The sequence below is a fragment of the Centropristis striata genome, chromosome 17, assembly GCF_030273125.1.
Source record: "Centropristis striata isolate RG_2023a ecotype Rhode Island chromosome 17, C.striata_1.0, whole genome shotgun sequence".
NCBI classification, from domain to species: domain Eukaryota; kingdom Metazoa; phylum Chordata; class Actinopteri; order Perciformes; family Serranidae; genus Centropristis; species Centropristis striata.
This window is the reverse complement of record NC_081533.1, coordinates 7,958,079-7,982,926: the sequence shown is the minus strand read 5'-3', so window position 1 is coordinate 7,982,926 and position 24,848 is coordinate 7,958,079. Positions and strand designations below refer to the sequence as shown.

Genomic DNA, 24,848 nt, shown 5'->3' with positions numbered 1-24,848 from the left:
TTATGATGACATATACAGACAGTGTTGTAAGTTATATGCACAGGCAAACACCATAGCACGTAAGTTTAGCTGCTGTTCTACTCAAGTTAAAGTGTCTCTGTTCAAAGTAAACTACACAGTAAACTACACACCATCTCTACTGCCCGTCTGTGGTCTTCTTACTAGAAATCCAGCATGCAGAAGTCACAAGTTGCCTACAATGATGCAATGAGAATTTTACTGCAGGTTCCCAGAGGAGGGAGTGCTAGTCAGATGTTTGTATCTATAGGAGTTAGCACACTGAAAGCACTTTGAAGAAATGTGATGTTTAAGTTTATGCAGCGTCTGGATGAGTCCACCAACAGTATCATGGTGGGACTCTCAGACCCCTCTGTGAGCTGCTCCAGGTACACATCCACACTGAGAGGACATTGGCTGAAATGTCTGTATGTATTTTAATTCTTGTATTTGTTTTTGTTCTTGTTTGTTTGCTTGTCTTGTTTTGTTTGTTTTTATCTGTCCTGTCTTGCGTGGCTTTTGGACATGAGTCTGGCAAATAAACTGAATTGAAATTGAACTTTGACTAAATGATTGTTATGAGCTAATACGTCGATGGGTTACAACGTCAGAGTGACCGGCTGCTAATTAGGACTTAGTGAAGCCTGGATTTGGGACAGGAGACACATTCAATAACCACGATTCAAAAAAACATCCAGTGATAACACACAGCGATAACATAACGTGTGCAATAATATATAGGCTAGTCTTTTCCAACTTGGAGCAGCTGGACAAAGGTCCATTGATTTATTGGCTTTTCTACAGATGACCTCAATTCACATGATCAGACCGTTCAGGGATAGGGCTACGGGGCAATGTGTGGTTTGAATAATATACATAAAGATCAAATGTGTATCACACTTTGGTGAAAGCATAGTGGTAGTAGGTAGGCACATTTGTAAAAGAAAAAAAATCTGCAGAAATATTAACCCATAAGAACCCATGGTGACACACGTATAACAAAGACTTCTAGAATCTCCCATATTCAGCTTTATGCTTCACCTTAACTCATTAAATCCCTAAGGGACGTATACTCAACACCCTGGTGTGGTGGTCATGTGACTTTGACAGGAAGTGACTTCTCCAAAATGTGGCTGTGACTGGAAACAGAAATGTGAAAAAGTAACTAATTTCAAAAAGCTTATTTATGTCACGAGGCTAAGTTTAAACCCATTTAACAATTCTAATCCGTTAATGTCCTGTATTGCATTTAACCTGTTTTGACCATATTTCCTGAACAAATTAATATAAATGTAACAAAAATAAAAACATCGCTGTGACGTACACATCGTTTTTTTTTAACCTAAAAATGGAAAACCTGATGTGACGTATTTGTCACAATAAAAAAAATTATAATAGGCCACTCAATTATTTTCACTGTTTAAATTATTTTGAAGTAATATATGCTCTGCTGTTCAATTTAAAGTACATTTGACTAAATATAAACAAAAAATAATCCTATCCTATCCTGTCACATCTCTGAACTATGTTGTGGAGATAGAGAGAAGAGAGAAGAAAAAGGCAAATTTATGTTTCTGTGAGCACAAAAGGTGTCGAGTTTATTTATTTTAAATAAGAAATATCATAAACATAAATTCCATAAACGCAATGTAACGTTTATGTCACATCACAGATCTTTGACATTTAGGGTTGTTTTTTTTAAACATCAGAAATTTGTAAATTTTGATTTATTTTACCAAATCTTGCAATCCAGCGAAATTGATTGTCTCTGGATGATTGTCATGAAGCCAGTCTAAGTTATGTCTGTGAAGATTATAAGGACATACTTTATTAAACTAAATATATTTCACTTTTATATGAATGAACAATATAGCCATATTGAGGCATAATTCATTGTTTTGTGCTAAAATAGTATTTTCTATATTTTTGAACATATTTTTGATTCACAAATGTATTACTGTAATGCATCCAGATAAGAATTTCATGGTTTCCCCACACTTCTATACAATAAATATTTAATAAACTTTATAAAAATAAATAGACATTTGTTTAAAAATGTATAATTTAACAGAATATAATCAAATATAATGTTTTTAACAATGTATAAAGAACAACATCTGAATGAAAATTGGTCAGAAAAAATGGTTAAATGTTACGGTAATGATAGTTTGAAATAAAATGTGTATATTTTAATAAAATGCATTTAGGTGAAACCAGCTTGTTTTTTAAATTTATTTCTATTTAAAAATGTGTTACGGTAATGAATTTTGTTGCTCACAGTGTCTCTAAAAATGTCAGAAAATACATTAAAACATTTTAAAAATAGATTATGAATTCACATTAAACAGGTATTTTAGATTGTATGTGTTATAAAGGGTCAAAGAAAATATGTATTCAATGCTCTTGGATTTTTGCTATGAGCTGTACCATGTTCAGGAGAATCACCCATATGGTGTATTGTTATTGTGCAATTAATGAAAAATCTGTCAAAATGGTGATGACAATGTCATTACAAAAATGGATTTAATCTATTTTTGCAAATATATATATATATATATATATATATATATATATATATATATATATATATATATATATATATAATGTATTTATTAATTTCATGGACAAAACAAGCTATTTGAATGTGTCAGTTAGGCTCTTGATGAAACAATGAAATGATCTGGTAGAGCACCACAGTGTATCTTACAACACTAAATTGAGGATTTTATTTTGTAAAAATAGTATCCGGGACCCAGCTCCACTATGATGAAGAGGAGCTGTTGGCTGTTTTAATAGGGCACCGCACCCAATGTTTACACTTTGCTATATGGTGTATTGTTATTGTGCAATTAATGAAAATCTTCCAAAATAGTGATGATCATTTCATTACAAAAAATGGATTGAATCTTTTTTGCAAATATTCATTCATCCTTTTTTTATGAAAAAGGGATGAATGAATATTTGCAAAAATAGATTATATATTTGTAAATATTCATTCATCCCTTTTTTTTAAAAAAAGAAAAAAGAAAAAAAGGATGAATGAATATTTGCAAAAATAGATTAAATCCATTTTCTGAAATGAAATGATCATCACCTTTTTGGCAGATTTTCATTAATTGCACAATAACAATACACTATATAGCAAAGTGTAAACATTTTACTATATATTTTTGCAAATATATTTTTTTAAAATGTATTTATTAATTTCATAGACAAAACAAGCTATTTGATTGTGTCAGTTAGGCTCTTGATGAAACAATGAAATGATCTGGTAGAGCACCACAGTGTATCTTACAACACTAAATTGAGGATTTTATTTTGTAAAAATAGTATCTGGGACCCAGCTCCACTATGATGAAGAGGAGCAATATTCATAAATATTAATGAATATTTGCAAAAATAGATTACATTTTTGCAAATATTCATTCATCCATTTTTTTAAAAGAAAAAAAAGGGATGAATGAATTTGCAAAATAGATTAAATCCATTTTTAATAATACACTATATAGCAAAGTGTAAACATTTTGCTATATATTTTTGTAAATATATATATTAAAATGTATTTATTAATTTCATAGACAAAACAAGCTACTTGAATGTGTCAGTTAGGCTCTTGATGAAACAATGAAATGATCTGGTAGAGCACCACAGTGTATCTTACAACACTAAATTGAGGATTTTATTTTGTAAAAATAGTATCCGGGACCCAGCTCCACTATGATGAAGAGCAGCTCGTGGGGCCCTGACTCCCGGTGTCGTGTTTAACCGATGCTCTGCCGAACCAAAGCGCCTCTATCGTCGCATGATTTAGTGAGAACAACAGCATTAGTATTAGCAGCTTGTGATCAGTATTAGCGCCTGCTGCTCCCTCTGCTCCCCCCCGGGGTGGGTGTGCATTGTCGACGCTGCTACTGTCTCTTTAAATTTACCCAGGAGCCCCTTAAGGAGCCCCAGGGGCCCCTAGTCCGGCTCCCCACCCTGAAGACAAGCAAGAGCCTTAAAATACATTACTGGAGGCCTGCGCCGAGGCGCTTCTCACACGGCGGACGGAGGACCGGGGCTCTTCACCGGAGGATTCATGATTGGTGAATCTATGAAAAGTTAAGTTGGCTCCGGAGCGGCGCGTGGGGGACATCGTGGAGCGGGGCTCTCAGACATGGGCTCGGTGTAGAGCTGATAGATGCGTGTCGAGCGGAGCCGAGCGGTGTGAACATGTCACTGTTGAACACGGTGTTGTTAGTGTGACATGTCCCGCTGCAGCGCCACGGTACAGTGAAGGACGGAGGAGCAGCAGGACTAGAGAGCAGCGGCCAGGCCGGGATGGAGGAGACGGAGCCGGGGGAGAGGCAGCCCGCGGAGCTCCGCTGTGCCGAGCAGGCTGAGCTGCTCTCATTAATAATAAGCGGAGAGGAGGAAGCGACGCAAGAGGAGAGTGACTTGGGAGGTAAAGAAAAAAACTAGTGTTATTATTCTTTGTGTTTCTCACCGCAAAGTGGGACTGCGTGGCTGTCAGAGCCAGGGCCATTGTCAGACAGCAGTTAATCCGTGTCAGGGACAATGCCGTGGAGCAGCATGGCCCCTCCGTCTCTGTGGCTCCTATAAACAAAGGCTCAACAGCACGCAGGCAGCAGGCAGGCGGAGCACAGCGGCGCCCCCTGCTGGACGGCCAGGGCACAGCCAAGGAACAATAATAATAGAGCTTTTTGGAATAAATAACACATATTTGATCATATGTAACATGAGAATTCATTGACATAGGACGTGAAATATTCAGACGAACAAAACAGCATACAGACAGGGTACATTTCATAGAGTAATAACACTAAAAATCTAAATCTATGAGCTCCAGCTTTATATCAGCATGAGTCAAACAATGACAGCTTAAATATTACATTTTGATCGAATGTATTCATAGCATGTTACTTTCTCTGATCCTGCTGGTGCAATTTAAATGAATAGAGACCTGTGTACAACCTGTGTATGAAAGCTTGGGCTAACATGTAAACACACAGCCAGCACACAGACACTATAGCCCTAACACAGGGATGGGCAACTGGAGGCCCGGGGGCCGCATACGGCCTGCACCCTTACTTGAAGTGGCCCTCAGTACAACTACATTTAAGCATGAAATCTTAAAAGTGCAGAGTAAAAATGCACAAAATGACTTCTTACAATTAATGTTGGTCTGCTGTTCTTGCACCGATACAAAATAAATAACAGTAAGTGGTTATTTTTTATTGTTTCAAACCATTTGTATTCCTATTTATACTGTTAAACATGTGTTTGAGCATGAAATATGTTAGAGTACTGCACTGTAAACATATTTAAAATTGCAGATTCATCATATCTGGTCAAGTGCACAGTCCTATATGTGGCCCTGTGGTAGTGTCCATGAAAAACTGTGGCCCCCTCCAGCATTTAAGTTGCCCATCCCTGCCCTAACATTATAGATTGATATTGCCAAATCAAGAGTTATGTGAGTTGGTCACTATATATCCATGTTATATGTATAGACATATAACATGGATATGCCCATAACATTGGAATACAATATTTTCTACCTCTTTCCATGAAGTGATTGTGACAATGTGCTTGATTCTTGACAGATAAATCTCCTTAAAACGTTATTAAGCAATCTCTTCCAAACATATCACAGTGAAAATGAAATACACTTTGCAGTGTACAGTGCAAATGATAGTACAGTGTTCCTAAATAACTCTTACATATCTTTGTCATTCCCTTACTGCTGTGTCTTGTTACTTATTGCATGTAGTATGTGTTACTAGTATACATGTAATGCAATATAATGTGAGGATTTATTGGCCAAACAAACAAACATTTCCTAGATCATTATTTAGTGGATCGGCAATACAGTTTCTTTGTCAATGTCATTTCACATTTTCATAAAACATTTAATAATGTTGTGTATGAACATGTCAGCATAAAGCTAAGTAGTGATGAAGACCTTAGACTGAGTCCAGTCTGATCCACACAGAGAGGTAAACAGAACAGGAAAACCTAGATTTGGGCTTTTCTACTAATGTAATAATTACATGTGCCTTTATATTGTTGCCACACTGCAAAAAAGGTGTGTCTAAAACCAGATAAAAACACTAAATCTGAGGGAAATGATCTTGCTGCATGGACAGATAATTTACCTTGACAAGATTTCTTAAATTAAGATTATTAAATCTAGAAATAAGCATGTTGAACACTTAAAATAAGAAATTAACTCTTAAAACAAGATAAATTAAAGCTGCAACCATCGATGAACTGGCCCGAGCAGAGTGACCTGACAATTATTAGTTTCTTACCAGGATTAAGAAAAAACTTTTTGTGTCTTTTTGGTGGGTTTCTTTTGTCTTTTTGTGTCATTTTTTTGTATTTTTTTGTCTTTTTATGTCTTTTTTTGTGATTTTACATCTTTTGGTGTCTTTTTTTTGTCTTTTTGTGTATTTTTTGGTCATTGTGTGTCTTTTTTTGGTCTTTTTGTGTATTTTTTGGTAATTTTGTGTCTTTTTGTGTATTTTTACATCTTCTTTTGGTCAGTAAATGACCAAAAATGTACAAAAGGGATAAATTAAAGCTGCAAGCAGCGATGAACTGGCCCGAGCAGAGCGACCTGACAATTATTCTATTGACAACTGTTCTTACCAAAAACCTTTAGATTTAGAAGTGTTGGATCATTTATCTTGTTTTAAGAGTTAATTTCTTATTTTAAGCGTTCAACATGCTTATTTCTAGATTTAACAATCTTAATTTAAGAAATCTTGTCAAGGTAAATTATCTGTCAATGCAGCAAGATCATTTCCCTCAGATTTAGTGTTTTTATCTTGTTTTTAGACACACCTTTTTTGCAGTGTATGAACAATCTAATGTGAAGATAAATCCTCCAGACTGAACTCTGTTCTCTCTCTCTCTGTCTGAAGAGGAGGGTCTTGCCAATGGCCATGTTGAGGAGGACTGTGAGGCCGGCATGGTCACTCCTGTCAGGTCTCCAGGCACCAGCTACTGGAACATCACAGAGGGGCCCGACCACCCGCTCCTCCTCTCGCCGGCCCCTGGGCCCTCCGGACGTAAACCCAGGGTCCAGAGGGCCTCGCGTCCCGGCCTGAGCCGCATCCCGGGACGCGACCACCGCCGCTACTACCACGAGTACTGGCGCAGCGAGTACCTGATGGACTTTGACCCCCAGCGGCACGGCATGATCTGCATGGTGTGCGGCAGCTCGCTGGCCACGCTGAAGCTCAGCACCATCAAGAGGCACATCAGACAGAAGCACCCTGACTCCCTGCTGTGGAGCGCCGCAGACAAGGAGGTCATCCGCTCGGGCTGGGAGAGCCACCTCAGCCTGGGGGGAGGTCAGAGGTCATACAGCTCTGCTGATGGACCTTCGCCTCAGGAAGAGGAGGAGCAGCTGGACTCAGACCAACATGCTGCTGGTGGGTAGCAGACGCTTTCTCCTTCTTACACTTGGTGGCAGTATAAGTGTGTGTGTTGGCCTGGTGCTGTGAGGAGGAGACGATGATGTCATCATGTGTTGGGGCTGGAGAGGCCAGGACTGTGCCTGGACATGACTACCTTATAGATTTAAGATGACTCACATACCAGAATAATGTTTAAATGGAGATTACGGTGTTAAAGGTTGTGGAGCACCTTTTTCTAATTTAAATGATGACCACATATTTCCACATATAAGGCAAACTACTATAGCTTATAATTAAAGGAAAAAACATAAAAAGCCCAAAATAGTTATTCCACTGTGTTCACATGCTTTTGGGGGAAACTGAGATTCCAACTCAGCTGTAAAACAACATTACTCTGATGGGCTTCTGCTGGAAATCAATACCAGGGTTTATGAATATGTAAACAGGAGTTTGTAGTCTTAATCAAAGGTAGAGTTCACCCAAAAATGTTTGTCCACATAGTGAAGCAGGATGTGCAGACTTCAGACTGCTGTTTCAGGTTGCAGTATTTACCCCTGTGAGAAGTTTGGCCCTCAGTCCAAACATCCCAGAGGTGTGATGGGGGGCCCAGTGATCCCGGCTCTGTACCTCCTTCAGACCTACTAACAGAGCTGTTACATTGGTGAGACTGTTCAAAGTGGGTTCAATGTGAACCGGCAGAGCTGGTAAGATGGAAAATATGCGACGTTGTTAGTTCTAGCTCTTCATTATAAATAGATCTGTTACTAAAGCTTTCTCCAAATTGCGAGGTTTGGCTGAGTATTAATGTAATAATGTTGAAAGTAGGGGTGGGCGATATGGCCCTAAAAGAATATCACGATATTTCAGGCTATTTTTGCGATAACGATTATTCTTCACGATATTACGAAATACTTAAAAAGATATAGAAAATATGATTTTTTTTTTGTCTGTATAAATAAATAAAAATCTAAAACGTAGTGTGAAGTGCAAATCTCAACAGTTTCCAAATACAAAAAAAATTACTCTTGACTCTTGAGTATGAGCAAATAATAAAAATAACCATTTAGGGGTTCCGGGGGCATATTTTAATGACATTTTGTAAAGGAGAATAAAGGTTCTCGTATGTTTTATTTAAGGCATCTTATTTTGACAGTCTTCTTGTAAGTTCTGTGGTGGATTCTGTTAACACACCGTGCTCTTATTTTGAAAGCTGCATGTGTTTAGCGACAGAGAGTAAGTGGCTTTTTGTGATTAAAACAACTTTAATTGTTAGCCTTACGCCACTACATCAAGAAGTACGAATGTTGCCAATATCATGATATGCATTTTTTTTAACCATAAAAAAAATATACCGATATTATTGTGAACGATACGATATGGCACACCCCTAGTTGAAAGTACTGGACCTCCTGGTGGAGCGAGCCAGAGGATGGACTGAAGTGTAGATCTGATGCAGAACTATATTCTTAACTTGATGCTCAGTGTTGCTGAAGATTTGTCAGTGAAGTACGGGTGACAAACAGCTGACTCATGTCAACGAGTCTCGTGTTGATGGATGTGCATCAGCAGGTCCATGTCTCCTGTAGAGCTGGGTGATACGGACCAACAGTCATATCCTGATATATTTAGGCTGAATATCGATATATGATACATATCCTGATATATTTATCTCAAAGTGAGAGCAAATGTTCAGTCAAAGCCAAATATGACATGTCACAAGTAGTTTTATTGAAACTGTTTATTTAAGTGAATATAAATACTGTATAACAGGAGAACCTTTTTAAAAAAAATCAAAGCTCCATAAAGTGCACATTTAAATAAAAAATATCTTAAATAGCCTATGAAATAAATAGGTAAATCTTTTTCTGAAATAAATATATTTATGTGAGAAAAGAATAACAAACATTACAAAAGAACTAAATATGACAAACCCTAGTAAGGGCAGCATTTATATATAAAGAAAGAAAAATATTTTGAACTATATTGATATATGAGAATATGGTCTAAATCCATATCACATTTAAAAATATATCAATATATTTTGTATATCGATATATTGCCCAGCCCTAGTCTCCTGTATGGAATGTCTATATCGTCACTGTGTGAAATGGTCTTTATTATGATAATCCGGTCATGGATCGGGGCTCTGGTCGTCACCCAGACGCCGTCTCATGATAGACTCAAATTAGGGGTGCACCGATCGATCGGAGCTGATTTCCTCAATTTTGCGGGATCGGTGATCGGCCGATTCTTTTACGTCAAACCGATCTTATCTACCTCGATAATAACCCCCCACCGGCGAAGCAGTGCTCCCAATTTTGTAGCTAAATTTAGCAACTTTTCAGACCCCCTTAGCGACTATTATTCAAGAAAGCGACTGGAGACAAATCCAGCGACTCCTTCTTACTCTTCTTAACGAGCCGCTAACAAGAAGAGTCGCTGTTAGCGGCAGTTAGCTACAGTTAGCTCTGTAGCAATACAGTGTGTATGTGCTGCTGCTGCAGGAGGTGTTCACTTAGTGATCTCTGTTTGTTTCATAGACTGTATATAAATAATGGACGTAGTCACCGTGACGTCACCCATTGGTTTGTGGACTGCCCGTTGGAAGCCTCGAGTTCAGCGTTACACTCGTCGCCATCTTGCGTCGCCATCTTGTTTCCGATACGCGGAGCAGACCATAATTGGACTGTGGCGGAGCACGAGGGATCTGACGACACTGACTACAGCCTCTCTACACCGGCAACCCGACTGAGAGAAGCCGCTGCTAATTCATGTTAGCAAAAAAACAAAAACAAAATGTATCTTTCTTACCTCACAAAACTGAGCAGCGACTCCTTGGAGTGTCTGTTAGTCCAACCAAACACTGAACAAGACATTTTTACTGAACAAAATGTTCAAATAAACTGTCATTAAGTGAAAATACAGTGAAAGGGTCAAAGTTAGGAGACCAAATCGGTAAACGTCCTCTTTTCTATCTATATAACGTTATATATAACTTTATTGACACGTTTCCATGGATACGCATTGCTCTGCTTCTCTCCTGGTGACGGCTCGCCTTGTCAGTGACCTGTCAATCAAAGGTAGCCACGCCCCAAATCATACGATTCTTTATCTTCTATTTTCTTCTAAATGGGGCCATTATTAGAACTATTAACATCAAATTGTCTTGAAGAAGATTTTTTACTAGCGATTGAGACCATAATGTTGTCCCTGAAAAAATTTTCTGAGGTAATAAATCAAGTGAGAAGTTTTCAAATTTAGCACTGAAAATTAATGGGCAGATTTCTTTTGCAGCCAAACTTAGCACCCCCTACTGGAATTTTCAGTGAATTGCAGGCTTTATGCACTTCCTGGTGGCCTCCATGCTCAGACACGGAGATTGCCGCCTGGTTTGTTTACAACAAGCACAGACACTCTGTTTCTTCTTCTACAGTTTGGCATCTAGCGCGCCACACTGTATAATCAAATGCTACGCTGCCCCCGTGTGGAAGGCACCAGTAATACAACTTTTTTTCCTTCCAGATATGATGAACTATTCGATTTTTTTTATTTAATTACTATTCGAATATCGATGCCCATCCCTAGTTGTATGTATGTTGTACTATAACGAAACCAAAGTTCCTAAGTTCAGTATTTTATTAACTACCTCAGGCATTGTGATTTCCTTTATTTGTTAAAGAAAAATACTGCTGTGTTATTGTTTTCAATAAAATAAGATTCAAACATTGAAGGTTCAGTTAGTTCAGAGTTATAAAAAAAATCGGTGTCGGCCAAAATCGGAATCGGCAGGTAAGGCTTTTTAAAAATCGGTGATCGGCCAGAAAATTGTCAATCGGTGCACCCCTACCAAATATAACAGCCAAACCCTCACTTCACATGAATAACACCGGCAGCACAAAGCTTTCTTTACAGGAACATTTCACCTTAACTTCAGATGAATTGATGTGAGCTGTGTCAAGAAGAGTCTGAGTCAGACTCCTATCAGTATAAGCACACTAGAGTCAGGTCATTAACCTACAGTCACTTCATTTTCAGCTCTGAAGCTGTAAAGACCAACATATTGTTCCCTTTGTGAACACCTAATAACACGTTTTGTCACAGTTGCTTCTGCTTCTCTGTGTTTTGCATGTTCACTGCTGATTTGCATGTATTTCCTCCAGGCTCTTTACTCCTCTCCCCCTCCTGCCATTACTCTTGAACAAGACACAAGCCACAGAGTCAGTGGGGCTGAATCCTCAGTTAGGTAGCAGAGGATCAATCTTCCCACTGGGATTAATAAAACATCACACACTGTTGGCTTTTCCTTTTCTTTTTTCATGATTTTGAAATATTACAACATTCTGAAATCATTTAGTAACTCCATATAAAGTGCACTGCTCTGCATTAGGGCTGGGCGATATGGAGCAAAAGTCATATCCTGATGTATTTAGGCTGAATATCGATATATGATACATATCCTGATATTTTTTATCTCAAAGTGAGAGCAAATGTTCAGTCAGAGCCTTAATATGACATGTCACAAGTAGTTTTATTGAAACGGTTTATTTAAGTGAACATAAATACTGTATAACAACAGGAGAACCTTTTTAAAAAAAATCAAAGCTCCATTAAGTGCACATTTAAATAAAAAAATATCTTAAATAAAAATAGCCTATGAAATAGAATAGGCCAATCTTTTTCTGAAATAAATATATTTATATGAGAAAAGAATAACGAACATTACAAAATAACTAAATATGACAAACCATAGTAATGGCAGCATTTATATATCAATTTTTTTTTTTTTTTAAACTACATCGATATATGCAATATGGTCTAATTCCATATCACATTTAAAAATATATCGATATATCTTTTATATAGATATATTGCCCAGCCTAAAGGGAGATTTACATTTCCTTTTTATTGTTTCAGTAGTCTTAGTGTGTTCCTATGTAATATTTAAAGTAAGTTTATAAGTACAGCGGCCACTGTGGCCACAAAAATCATTTTTATGCTTTAACCGATTATTATTATTATTATTATCTATTATTTCCCCATTTGCATTTCCCCCTATTTGTTTCCCCAAACTTATTTATTTATGTATTCTTTATGTATTTCCTGATGCATTTCTTCTCCATTATGCTAATTATGTCACATTTTATCAATTAAGAAATGCCTACATTTATTTTCAACATCATTTTTGATACATTTAATGTCATTTTTTAAAATGTATTTATACTTATTATGGCAGTTTCCATCCTCCCTAACAAAGTATCACCAACTATATGCAAATCCGCTCCTTAAAAATTCTGACTTCTATATTTAAACACAGTTACAAGAGAGTTATTGTTGTAAAACTTGATTCCCTGTTCAATTGGAGATAAATTCAGATATTTGTCTCATAAAATAAACATGTAAGGTTGTTGTCGTTATTCCCACAGTGTGAGTCCAGTAAAGCCTTTGTCTTGTTTCAAAATTACATTTACCAGCTCACAAAGCAAACTGTAAGGCTCCCTGTAAGTACAATTTAAAAAATGTCACTTTGGTACCCTTCACAGTAGGAATATCAAAGACATAACAACAATGATACCAAGAGGAACCTTTTTGATTTTGTCTTGTTTGTTTCCTTTCTTTCAAAATTATTTTTATTGGATTTTCCTTGGATGCATAATTATTTCAGCTGTCAGAGCACACATCAGTTTATCCAATACATCCATAGACTAGGCAAGTACAAAATAAATGAAAACACCAAAGTTATAGTCAAAAAATACAAAAACAAAACAAATACAAAAAACAAAAACAAATAAATGAAGATAAACATATCATATGTCTTGTTTGTTTCCTAAACGCAGCTGAACCCTGGAGCCTGTGACACCCCAGGAGCAGCCTCAACAACCCCCCAGTCTGTCTCCCCGCTCTGAGGAGGGGGAGGCCCCCCAGCCCCAAGAGGAGGAGCAGGACCTCCCGGGGGCCCTCAGCTCGGACCCTGGAACGCTACCTGAACGACTCGCTGCACGCCTGGTTCCGCCAGGAGTTCCTGATGGAGTACGAGGCGGAGGCCGGCCGGCTGCTCTGCATGGTGTGTGGAGGTGAACTGCCCTCGCTTCACCTGGACCACATCAAGAGCCACGTGCTGGACACCCACCCCAACTCTCTGGTGTACAGCTCCGAGGAGAAGCACTGCATCCTGCAGGCCTGGGCTCACACACACGGTAACAACACAACTCAACACTAATGTAGCGGCTTAGCTCTCTCTCTCTCTCTCTCTCTCTCTCTCTCTCTCTCTCTCTCTCTCTCTCTCTCTCTCTCTCTCTCTCTCTCTCTCTCTCTCTCTCTCTCTCTCTCTCTCTCTCTCTCTCTCTCTCTCCTCTCTCTCTCTCTCTCTCTCTCTCTCTCGCGTTGTGTACATTTAAGGTTGAAACGAAGACTTTCGATCAGCATCCAGCCATTTATTCTGGTACAGGAACAGTAAAATTAGGTGCATCCCTCTCACACACACAAATAACCTTCATGGAGCCACAAGGTCCGAATGTCGTAATTGCTAATTACTCTCAACTCAACTTTATTTGTAAAGCACTTTAAAACAACCACAGCCGCAACAAATTGCTGTACATAAACAAACAGAACAAGAGACAATAAAATAAATAAAACAGGAATAAACACTAAAATACATAGATTCATTGCTTTTTAAAACAATATAAAAAACAATAAATAAAAGCAGACCATAAAAACACTGAAACAAGAGCAGAGTCTCATGCGTGGTTAAAAGCCAAGGAATAAAAATAGGTTTTAAGATGAGTTTTAAAAAACTCATGTAATTACAATTATGAACACAAAATACAAAAATCATACCTGGTACAGGAACAGTAAAATTAGGTGCTCTCACACACAAATAACCTTCTGAAAAATATAAAATTAAAAGACAGTGCAGGTTAGCTAACTTGTAAATAAAAATAAAAGAAAAACACTGTCAACTTTCTACTAAAATAACGTGAAATTAAATTAATTAATATAAAAAAAGACGGAGCTCATAGCCCGAAAACCTACCATGGAGCCACAAGGTCCGAATGTAGCTGCCCCCGGGGTGCACGACACTAAACCCCAGGGGTGCTGCGTTCAATACCCATGGTTATTCAGAGATGGCAAGTGGAATCAAATTACTAATGAACTGATTAACTATGTTACACTAACACCACATGGTGTTTAGTATAGGATAAATGTATCTTTCTATTTAGTCTGACAGTTAAAGTGTAGTGACGTTACACACACAAATCCACCCGTCCACCACCCAGCAACCCTGTTCATCACACTGCAAAAAGGTGTGTCTAAAACCAGATAAAAACACTAAATCTGAGGGAAATGATCTTGCTGCATGGACAGATAACTTCACTTGACAAGATTTCTTAAATTAAGATGAATTAAATCTAGAAATAAGCATGTTGAACACTTAAAATAAGAAATTTACTCTTAAAACAATATAAATTATGTAACACTTCTAAATCTAAAGTGTTTTTTTTTTATCTTGGTAAGAAACAAATAATTGTCAGGTCACTCTGCTCGGGCCAGTTCATCGCTGCTGGCAGCTTTAATTGATCTTGTTTTAAGAGTTAATTTCTTATTTTAAGCGTTCAACATGCTTATTTCTAGATTTAATAATCTTGATTTAATCTCTGATTTTATCTGTCCAGGCAGAAAGATCATTTCCCTCAGATTTAGTGTTTTTATCTTGTTTTTAGACACACCTTTTTTGGAGTGCACTACTTATCTAGATCAGTGTTGCCATGGTAACCGGGTAAGCCGAGCAGCCTGGACATCCCGTCGCCCTCTTGAATCTTGCGACACTGCCTCCTGACACAGTGATTATCCAGTCTGTTGATTCAACCAGGGTTCACCACTCTGTGTTTTAGTTTTAAAATAAGAAAACTAAAAATCAGAAAATGAGCCGTTGCCCGAGTTCCATTCAGTAATAGGTAAACAAATACATCAAAAATGACCAATTTAACCTTTTTTTTGTTTTGTTTTTGTAATAGAAATCAGAAAAAATGAAAAAGCGACCCATTTTCTGATTTCCAAAGTGTTCATAAATGGAAAATTGTTTATTGATTTTGCTTTGATTTTCTTGTTGTGACCTGGAAGTTGTTCTCCCAAGCTTGATGTGATGGTCACAGGCAGCAGAGTACTCTGAGAAACTCTGTACCAAAGCTCTGTACATGTGATTATAGTAAAGTATATTTTACCATACGGTTTTGTATATTGTATTTTGTAGCATTTTGATCATTTTTATACCTGTCATCACTTGTTCAGTGTCTAGCATTTTAAACAAGGTTAGCCGGTTAAGCTGAGGTGATTGTCAGAATGATTAAAAACACTCAAACGGTAATTCTTTGAACAATATGTACACGGTGAAATGTCAAAAGTGAAAACTTTAAGTGGACGTACAAAACTGTTCAGCTGAAGTTGGCTAATGTGCTAGCATTAGGCTAGCTAATGCTGACCGATTCAACTCCTTGATGCTAACAGAATATTCCCTTTCACCACGACTTCTTTTAAAAGGCCACTCCAAGAAAACACTATGTCTTATGTTCTATAATTCTGGTTCTGGTGAGCCTCACTATGTAGCTCTGTTTGAGACCAGGAAACCATCCTGGAGAACAATGGCTCGCTAGCTAACAATGTCCGCTTATAATCCTTTGATCATAGCAGAATAAAGTATGGATAAACTTTCACCACAGCTCATTTTCGGTCCGCTGACACTTGAAGCTCCGACACATGCGCCGTAGCTCATGAAGCAAACGTCCCGAAGCACTGCGCCGAGGCGTGGTTTGGTCACGTGACTCGTGACGTTCGAAGCAGCAAAGTGCTGCGAACGTCACTGAATCACCAACACTATTGTGGAAGTGAACCGCTACCTCACTGATCCTCCACTAGAAAGAACTGCAGAAATGTATATCCCAATCTTTATCAAGTTGCTAAACATTTCTTATGCACCCCAGCCTCATCTGTGCCGTGTGAACAGGTTTTTTCCAAGGCTGGGGAAATTGTATCAAAGAAGAAACCGATTGAATCCCAAAACTGTGGAAAAACTGTTGCTTCTAAATAAAAATTCATAACAAGTTACACAAGCACAGTCACTGCCCTTTTTCAAGCACAATCTCTTTCCCCACCCACCCATGAACATCTTTACCAATGAACCCCAAAACATTCTTTGCCAAAATCCATAATATAATCTGTATTTGCACCAGCCCCATGTGAAAATGTATGAATGTAGCAGCATTTAAATGTTTCATAACACACAAGTGAAGACTATATAGCGTAACAGACATGTCAAATAAGAAACATGGTCTTTAATAGTTATTGTCTTTATTATTACTAGCAATATTATTGTTGTTGTATCCACTCGAAATACAGTCTAGTGTCGTTGAAAACGAATCCATGAACCAACCAATGACACGTCTCGATTGCGCTTCATTTTATTGCCCACTAGATGTCCTACTGGAGCACTGTGAGTCATTGAAGCCTCCAGTAATGAACCATGTTTTGTATAAAGTGTCGAAGCTTCAACAAAGCCTCGATCAGCCATCACTAACTACCACCACACTGACAATGGATCATAGATAGAAGTCTTAAGTACAGTTAATGTACATAGGACACTCGCAAGCCTTCATGCTAGCCTTATGCTAGCCTCATGCTAGCTTGTTTACCTATTGCTAAATGGAAATCAAGAAATGGCTTGTTTCCCGATTTTTGTTTTGATATTTCAGAATGAAAATCCCTTGGCCGTACACGGACCAGCACTACACCAATATCTGGTTTTATCGTTCTACAACAAATCCCAATAGCCCCAAACCTCACGAGACCTGTAAAATACCAGAGAAGTAATATTTGTATGTCTTTTAATCTTTCATATGTTGTATGATTCTCTGCTCCACAACAGAAGAGTCCGAAAACTCAATCAAATCAGAGCCCAACACCAAAGAAGGCAGGGTGGACCTCTTTGCTCAGGAAATGGAGGCCATCCAGATCAACAGTGACTTGTACCCAGAAGGTGATGGCACTTTAACTCAGGACACTTGTCTTATCGGTGAGGACGGAGGTGTTGGAGCTCCACAACAGGGACCCCAGCCCCTCCGCCAGCCCAGGAAGAGGCGACTGCGTGGGGGCGACCCGTGGCGGCTCCGCCTTGACTACCTGGTGGCCTACGGGCCTCAGGGCCGGGGTACCTTCTGCATGGTGTGTTCTCAGGTCCTGCACGAAATTAAGGTCAGCAGCTTCCGCCGCCACATCCAGGAATGTCACCCCGAGACCACCACCCTGAGCCGGCAAGAAAGGGAAGCCATGGCTGCTGCCTGGACCAAAGATTATTCAAGTGAAGGCTCCCACATTCAAGATGGTGAGATGCTTTTAAACACTGCAAAACTATGAATGTTCAAATAGGGCTGTTTATTAAGGTCAGATATATAAACACACTAATATTAGAGACAGGGCTTCCATCCTTATATCCCTTTTATTACAAGTATATTTTATTTCTGAACATATTACAGTATAATGTGTATTTCAACAAAACAAAAATACTGCTTTATTTGACTATTTTTTCTACTTCTCTTTTTTTCTACTGGTGCTAAGCTACTGTCAATACAACTCAATACTTCCTGCACATTCATTCAAGTTTGACTTCAAGTCCAGTCAAAGATAGAAGTCACTCACTAGAGCTACAGCTTAATAAAAATTGAGTAAATTGTTTTTTTGTTTTTTTTTAATGAAATAAGACTTTTATTGTGAAACCTGTGCAGGAAGTATGGCATTACATTGGCAGCTACTTAACATCAGTCAAACAGACAGCACATTGGAAGTGAATGGAATTAATAGAGCCTTTTCATGGCAGACACTTTGACAAGCACCGGTGCATTTGCTGTGTGTTCCAGTACTCCTACTAGCTATTTAGTAAGACAGAAAAGATTGTTTGTCCCAATACATAGTATGTCAAATGCAGTATGCCAAAAAGTATCAGGATGTCCTACTACATCTGGTCACATTTTGTAGTATGCAGCCAGCATGCTTTTCTGGCTATTCTGACCTACACTCCCCTACAAAGTCTAACTGCAGTAGCTACATTTTGGGGCGAAATTGAGTTATAATTAAAAATGAACTCCTTGATGTCTGTTTTATCTTGTGACAAAGTTTTATATTTAAATTTTGCTTTATTTTAGAGAAATGATTATATAAAAATTGCAGTAACTACAAAATCCAACTCAAAACCAAAGCAGATTGGGATATATATATATATGAATTTAAACATAAAACCAAATCAGACAGCAGTAACTTCACACAAATCTTTGAATTTGTTAAACAATTTTTAATACACTTCAAACAAAATCAATTTGTAAATGTTTATTCACTGAAAACACAAGATAAAAGCTGAAAGAAGACAACAACATTACTATGAGATCCTTTTACAGCGATGCAAAACCAGAGTGCACTAACTACGCTTTTTGGGTCGAAGGTCAAATAAATCATGAAATGTATTATAATTTTTGAGCATAAACATTATATCATAAATACATATAGAAATAAGTGTCATATCACTGACCTACCTATAACCCATTTGGCTGGCCAGTTAAAACACGTTAAAAAACTTTAAAGCAGTTTTTCCCAGTTTAACCCTTTGCTTAGTTACTGCAGTTAGACTGTGTAGGGCAGTATAATCCTCTGCACAGCACATTTATATGAGCCAGAGAGTCAAAGTTCAAGGTGCTATGTTATGATAAAGTTGTTCATTGACCACTCAGTTCCTGTATCTGTGTCACGTGGGGTTAGTTACTGCCATGGCCCTTTAGAAGACTTGCAGCAAGTCTATTAATTCCAATGGAAGAAATGAAGGTGTGCACAGATTATGACTGAGTCTGTTGTCCCAGAGTTACCATAAATTAAGATTGGACCTATTTTTCAAAAGCCACGTCTTTGAACATTCTGACACAAAAACTGCAATCTGACAGACAAATAAGGAGAAAATAAACTCTGTTTGAGACTTGTCTCTCTCTCACCAACTCACTCTCGCAAGATCTGGCAACATAGATAGCGATAGTGTTACCCAGAACCATTTACACCTAGCTAACTATTTTCAATAACACTAAATGTGACTTAGCTGTGTAAATCTCTAATATTGGCAGAATAAAATATAAATAAATTGTTCTAGACATGGCTACACGGTGGTGTAGTGGTTAGCACTCTAACCTCACAACAAGAAGGTCGCCGGTTAAACTCCAGTCTGCGGCCTTCTGTGTAGAGTTTGCATGTTCTCCCCGTGTCGGCGTGGGTTCTCGCATTCTATGAAAAAATTCCAGCAGGGGGCGCTGAGTTTGGCTGCAAAAAAATCTGTCCATTCATTTCAATGTAAAACTTGAAAACTTCTCACTTGATTTATTACCTCAGAATTTTTTTTTAGGGCACTGAAGTCTCAATCACTAGTAAAACATCTTCTTGAAGACAATCTGATGTTAATAGTTCTAATAATGGCCCCATTTAGAAGAAAATAGAAGATAAAGAATCGTATGATTTGGGGCGTGGCTACCTTTGATTGACAGGTCACTAACAAGGCGAGCCGTCATCAGGAGAGAAGCAAAACAATGCGTATCCACGGCAACGTGTCAATAAAGTTCTATATACCGTTACAATTTATGAGACTATGGATTTACTAGCTTGTCAAAACCACTGGTTAGCTTGTCGGAGAGCATCTGAAACATGCTGTGCGGCTGTGACCAGCCATGTGGTGTAGTTCACTGTAGTATAACGTTAGCTTTTTACCTCTGTCAGCTGCTTCAATGCTTGAAACATCATAAAAGTTGTGTTCATTTGTGAAGATTATCCTGCTGAACAAAACGTCAGCATCAGAAACGTGTGTTTGTCACAGAGTTTATTTTCTGCAATGATCCAAAATCCAATGCAACAATTTCATAGGTTAATCCTCACGATGATGACAAAAATCTGTAATTTAGTTTGCTCCCTATTGAAATGTTATCAAAATAGCAATATGAACTAGTGCAATATCCTAATTGCAGTAGGCCTGATATTTATCAAAGTCTTTGGTACAGATCCTCGCAAAGAAATCACACCATGATCATTTCATGTACATTAACCCTTTGATGCACAACACATTGACACACCTTCAAATGCATAACATGGGTAAAAAATGACCCACATTCATTCCCCATGTTATTCAATGCTTCTGTGTGTTTCTGTGCTCTATCTTTTGATATCAACTTTTTCTATGATTTAATATTCCAAGTATTCTTTAAATATCTTTTTTTTTTTTTTGAACAACAGATCATTATTTCATTATTATTCAAAGTTTTTGTATTATTACATAGCTAACTACTTGGCTAAATAGCTTGCTAAGCTAACTACTTAGCCAAAAAGTTAGTTAAGTAGTTAGCTTATCAAGCTACTTAGCTAAAAAAAATGCATATGGGTCATTTTTGACCCATCTTGTGCATTAGAAGGGTAGTGACACAAAAAAGGATTTATTTTAAAAATGAATAAAGGAAAACATAAAAATTAGGATGTACGAAGATCAAAAACAAACTAATTGAGGAAAACCTGGAATACTGAATGATGAAAATATTTTATTGCAAAGATACAGAACATAAAAACTCTGTGGGGTCACTTTAGACCCATGTTGTGCATCAAAGGGTGAATGTATTTAATGTATTTTTTGTGACACATTGAATATTAAATGATCAGTCAAAGTAATTACAATTACATATTTTATTTATCCAAATGGATGAATAACACACGTGTTGACATGTTGCAGCCTTAATATACAACGATGTGATGTACAACATGATGTGAGCAAGGCAGTTGTGTTTGTTCTGTGGTTTCATGTAGTTTAACTACAGCAGCATCCTTCCTGCTGTTCTAGCAGAAATCAACCCGTGTGAAGCCGATGTCCTAAATACCAGCGGAGAGACGAATGAGGACACGTCCCCTGATGTCAGAACACAAAGCAAAATGGTGAAGAAGGAGGAGGGTGCGAGAGGAGGGAAGGGGAAGGCGAGGGAGGAGAGCGCCGCGGCCACGGCCTCGCGTCACGGCCATTACCCCGGGAAGGACCAGAGGAGGAACTACCAGGTGCGCTGGCGGATGGACTACCTGATGGACTACGACTGTCGCAGACACGGCCTCATCTGCATGGTGTGCGGGGCCACTCTGGCCACGCTGAAGGTCAGCACCATCAAGAGGCACATCCAGCAGGTCCACCCCCACTCTCTGGACTACAGCCCCGAGGAGAAGCAGCAGGCCCTGCTCAGCTACAACCAGGCCGCCTTGCACTTCATCCACTCTGACGACTGCTTCTCCTCCCAGGACCACGGACACACCGAGCTGGCTCCTGCTCCAGCACACTTTGGCACTTAGAAAGGGCTTCCGTCCGACGCTCCTCACCCGGCCCCCCCCGGCCCCCCTCTTCACAAACAAGGGAAATTCAAGTATTTGTCATACAGGGTCTTATTTTCTTATGTTCCCTCAGACTTTGTTGTGAAATCCCCAAATCTCTGCACTGCAGGTGCAGAATACAATGCTACCATACCAGTAGAATGAGATAAATACTGGAATTTCCCTTTTTAATCTCAGTCCAAGAGTACGCTGTGGCTAAAGTGGCTGCCAGCAACCACCACAAAGGAAATGTCACAACCTGAAAATGTCATGGTGTAAAAAATGAAAGTCCAGCCCCGCTCATTTGATACTAAAGCCTGATCTGCGCAGGGTCGCTGTTACCTGAGGACCTCATGAGACAAGGACATGAATAATAATAATTACTAATATTCATAATAGCAGTAAGACATTCCTGGCCCTCCTGCACAGCCAAAAAGGTGTGTCTAAAAACAGGATAAAAACTCTAAATCTGAGGGAAATGATCTTGCTGCATGGACGGATAATTTCACTTGACAAGATTTCTTAAATTAAGATTATTAAATCTAGAAATAAGCATGTTGAACACTTAAAATAAGAAGTGAACTCTTAAAACAAGATGATCTAACACTTGTAAATCTAAAGTTTTTTTAATCTATCTTTAGCTTTAATTTATCTTGTTTTAAGAGTTAATTTCTTACTTTAAGTGTTCAACATGCTTACTTCTAGATTTATCTAGAATTATAATTTAAGAAATCTTGTCAAGTGAAATTATCTGTCCATGCAGCAAGATCATTTCCCTCAGATTTTTATCTTGTTTATAGACACACCTTTTTTTTGCAGTGTGCTAGTAGATGGATAGAAATTCTAAATGTGCCTAAAATGCTGTTAACAGCTTGATTATTGTCTTTCATATTTACATAAATTCATCAGGCAGCCTCTTTGTTTGATAAAGTAAGGTTATTTGCACTAGAAATGTTAGCTGACAGGATACAGACCACTTATTGACTTTTGATCTAAAGCAACTATAAGTCACTTTCTTTTCATGTTGATTTTAGCGCCCCCTTTGGACAGAAGCAGTAGTGCTTCCATGAGAACAGCCTCCGCTTTAACTGACCTGGCTAGCACGTACATTTGTTTTGAAGTGAGTGAAAAACACAACTTATTTATAATACAATTATTCTTATTTAAACACAGATGTTTGCAGAATGTTTAGTGATGAGGTAATGTGTCTGTTTGCAGCTATATAAGATTAATGCCTGTAATATGACAGTGGTAAAAAAAAAAAAAAAACTATTTTAGCCACACTAAAATTATATTGATGTAAAGCTACATCTCACAATGTATTTCATAAGTATAATAGAAATATTATATACTTAGGAGGAAAAGGGCCAAATTAAGGATCAGTTTTAAATCCTTTAAAATCAATTCTCTTCATCTACTGAATGAGTGGCCGCGGTTGACCTTTTTCTCTTCTGTTCGATCACTGTACATTCAAGCTTTTTTTTTTCTAAAGGCAGTTCTTTTTCTCTTTGCTGATCCTTCCCCAGTGTCAACCATAACGCTGGAAAGATGTATACCCAGGCTCCTCCAGTCTGCACACCAAAAATGTTTTCATCTGATTTTATTGGGAAATCAGATTCGGGGACACACTTCAAAATACCTACAGAGAAATAGCCTTCTTGCTGATATTGTCGTTTGCTTATTTAAGTCATATAAAGATCATCAATTTTTAATTGTAGTTGCTTTAAGAAAACAACCAATCAACCTCTGAAACTGCCAAATCGAATGAGGTCCTCAGGTTCCAGGTTAAAGGGTCACATCAGACCAGAATGTGCTCCAGTGAATGATGGAGCTGTATGAGTCCTTAAACCAGGACCTTAGTTAGCATGTTAGCACCCTGGGGTCTATCCTCTGAAACTCAATGAGCATTGTGAATGGGTCTGTGGTTAGATGCCTGAAATAAGATCTGTGGTTAACATAAGGTGAAGGCATGTTCACGTTTCATTGTACAACATAAAATACAGTAGTAAATGCCCCCACGTTTAAAAAAATTGCTTGTTAAAACAGCTGGTACCCTTGTCAGAGATGGTCTGTGACGTTCAAGTGGTGACTCTGGAGTAGTTCCCTATAGCATAAGGTTAGCTTTTTACTTCTGTCAGCTGCTTTAACGCTTCATTTGTGAAGATTATCCTGCTGAACTAAACGTTTAAGCATCAGAAACGTGTGTTTGCCACAGAGCTTATTTCCTGCAATTATCCAAAATCCAATGCAAAAAACCCATAGGAGAATTCTCAGTAGACCCCATGGAGACGCTAAATTCTGGGTTGGCCCACAAAAATACGTCACATTGTTTACTCTATTGATGGCTGGCTAGCATTAGCATGTTAGCAGTTGATTAGCCCTGCAAGTAGCCACTATTTCACCTGTCAATCATGAGTAGTCTGCACGGGTGCTTTTGTGCAGATTTTATTCGTGGTGAACTTTACTACTTAAATTTGCACCACAGATGAAAACAGAGTGAATTTCCACCTGTTTTTTAACACGTTCTGGTCTGATCAGTCACTTAGACTCAAACAAGGCTTTAGATTATGGGCTGAAATATGTGCCACCAGAAACCGAATTTGAATTATTCATATTTGAATTTAAATTGCTTCACTTGAATAATTGCATTAAAAAACTGAATTTGAATCACATAATTTGAATTTGTAATGTATAATTTGAATGATTGCATTGAAAAACTGAATCTGAATTCTAATTTGAAATTTAATTTATTAGTTTGGAACTGAACATTCAGTTCTCACAATTCAAATGCAGTTCGCAAAATTCAATTTCTATTTTCTGCTACGAACATCCGGATAGTTGAGGCAGAGCAATCAAGCACAGGTACAAAGAGAGCCTTTTCGGCCAATCAGCACCTCCGTTTTCTGTGCTCGATTGCTCAGCCTCAACTACCCGGATGTTCGTCGTAGAAAACTTTAATTGAATTGTGAGAACTGAATGTTGAGTTCCAAACTAATAAATTCAATTTCAAATTAC

General features: G+C 38.1%; 1 protein-coding gene across 1 annotated transcript; it reads left to right on the top strand.

Moving 5' to 3' along the window:
• Nucleotides 1–4,317: 4,317 nt before the first annotated feature.
• Nucleotides 4,318–22,297, top strand: zfta (zinc finger translocation associated). Its single transcript, XM_059354631.1, is given in 6 exon segments — nucleotides 4,318–4,441; nucleotides 6,927–7,443; nucleotides 13,259–13,373; nucleotides 13,375–13,618; nucleotides 17,341–17,796; nucleotides 21,322–22,297. Coding segments are annotated over 6 exon segments (1,950 nt in total). The 3' UTR covers nucleotides 21,816–22,297.
• The last annotated feature ends 2,551 nt before the right edge of the window (nucleotides 22,298–24,848 follow it).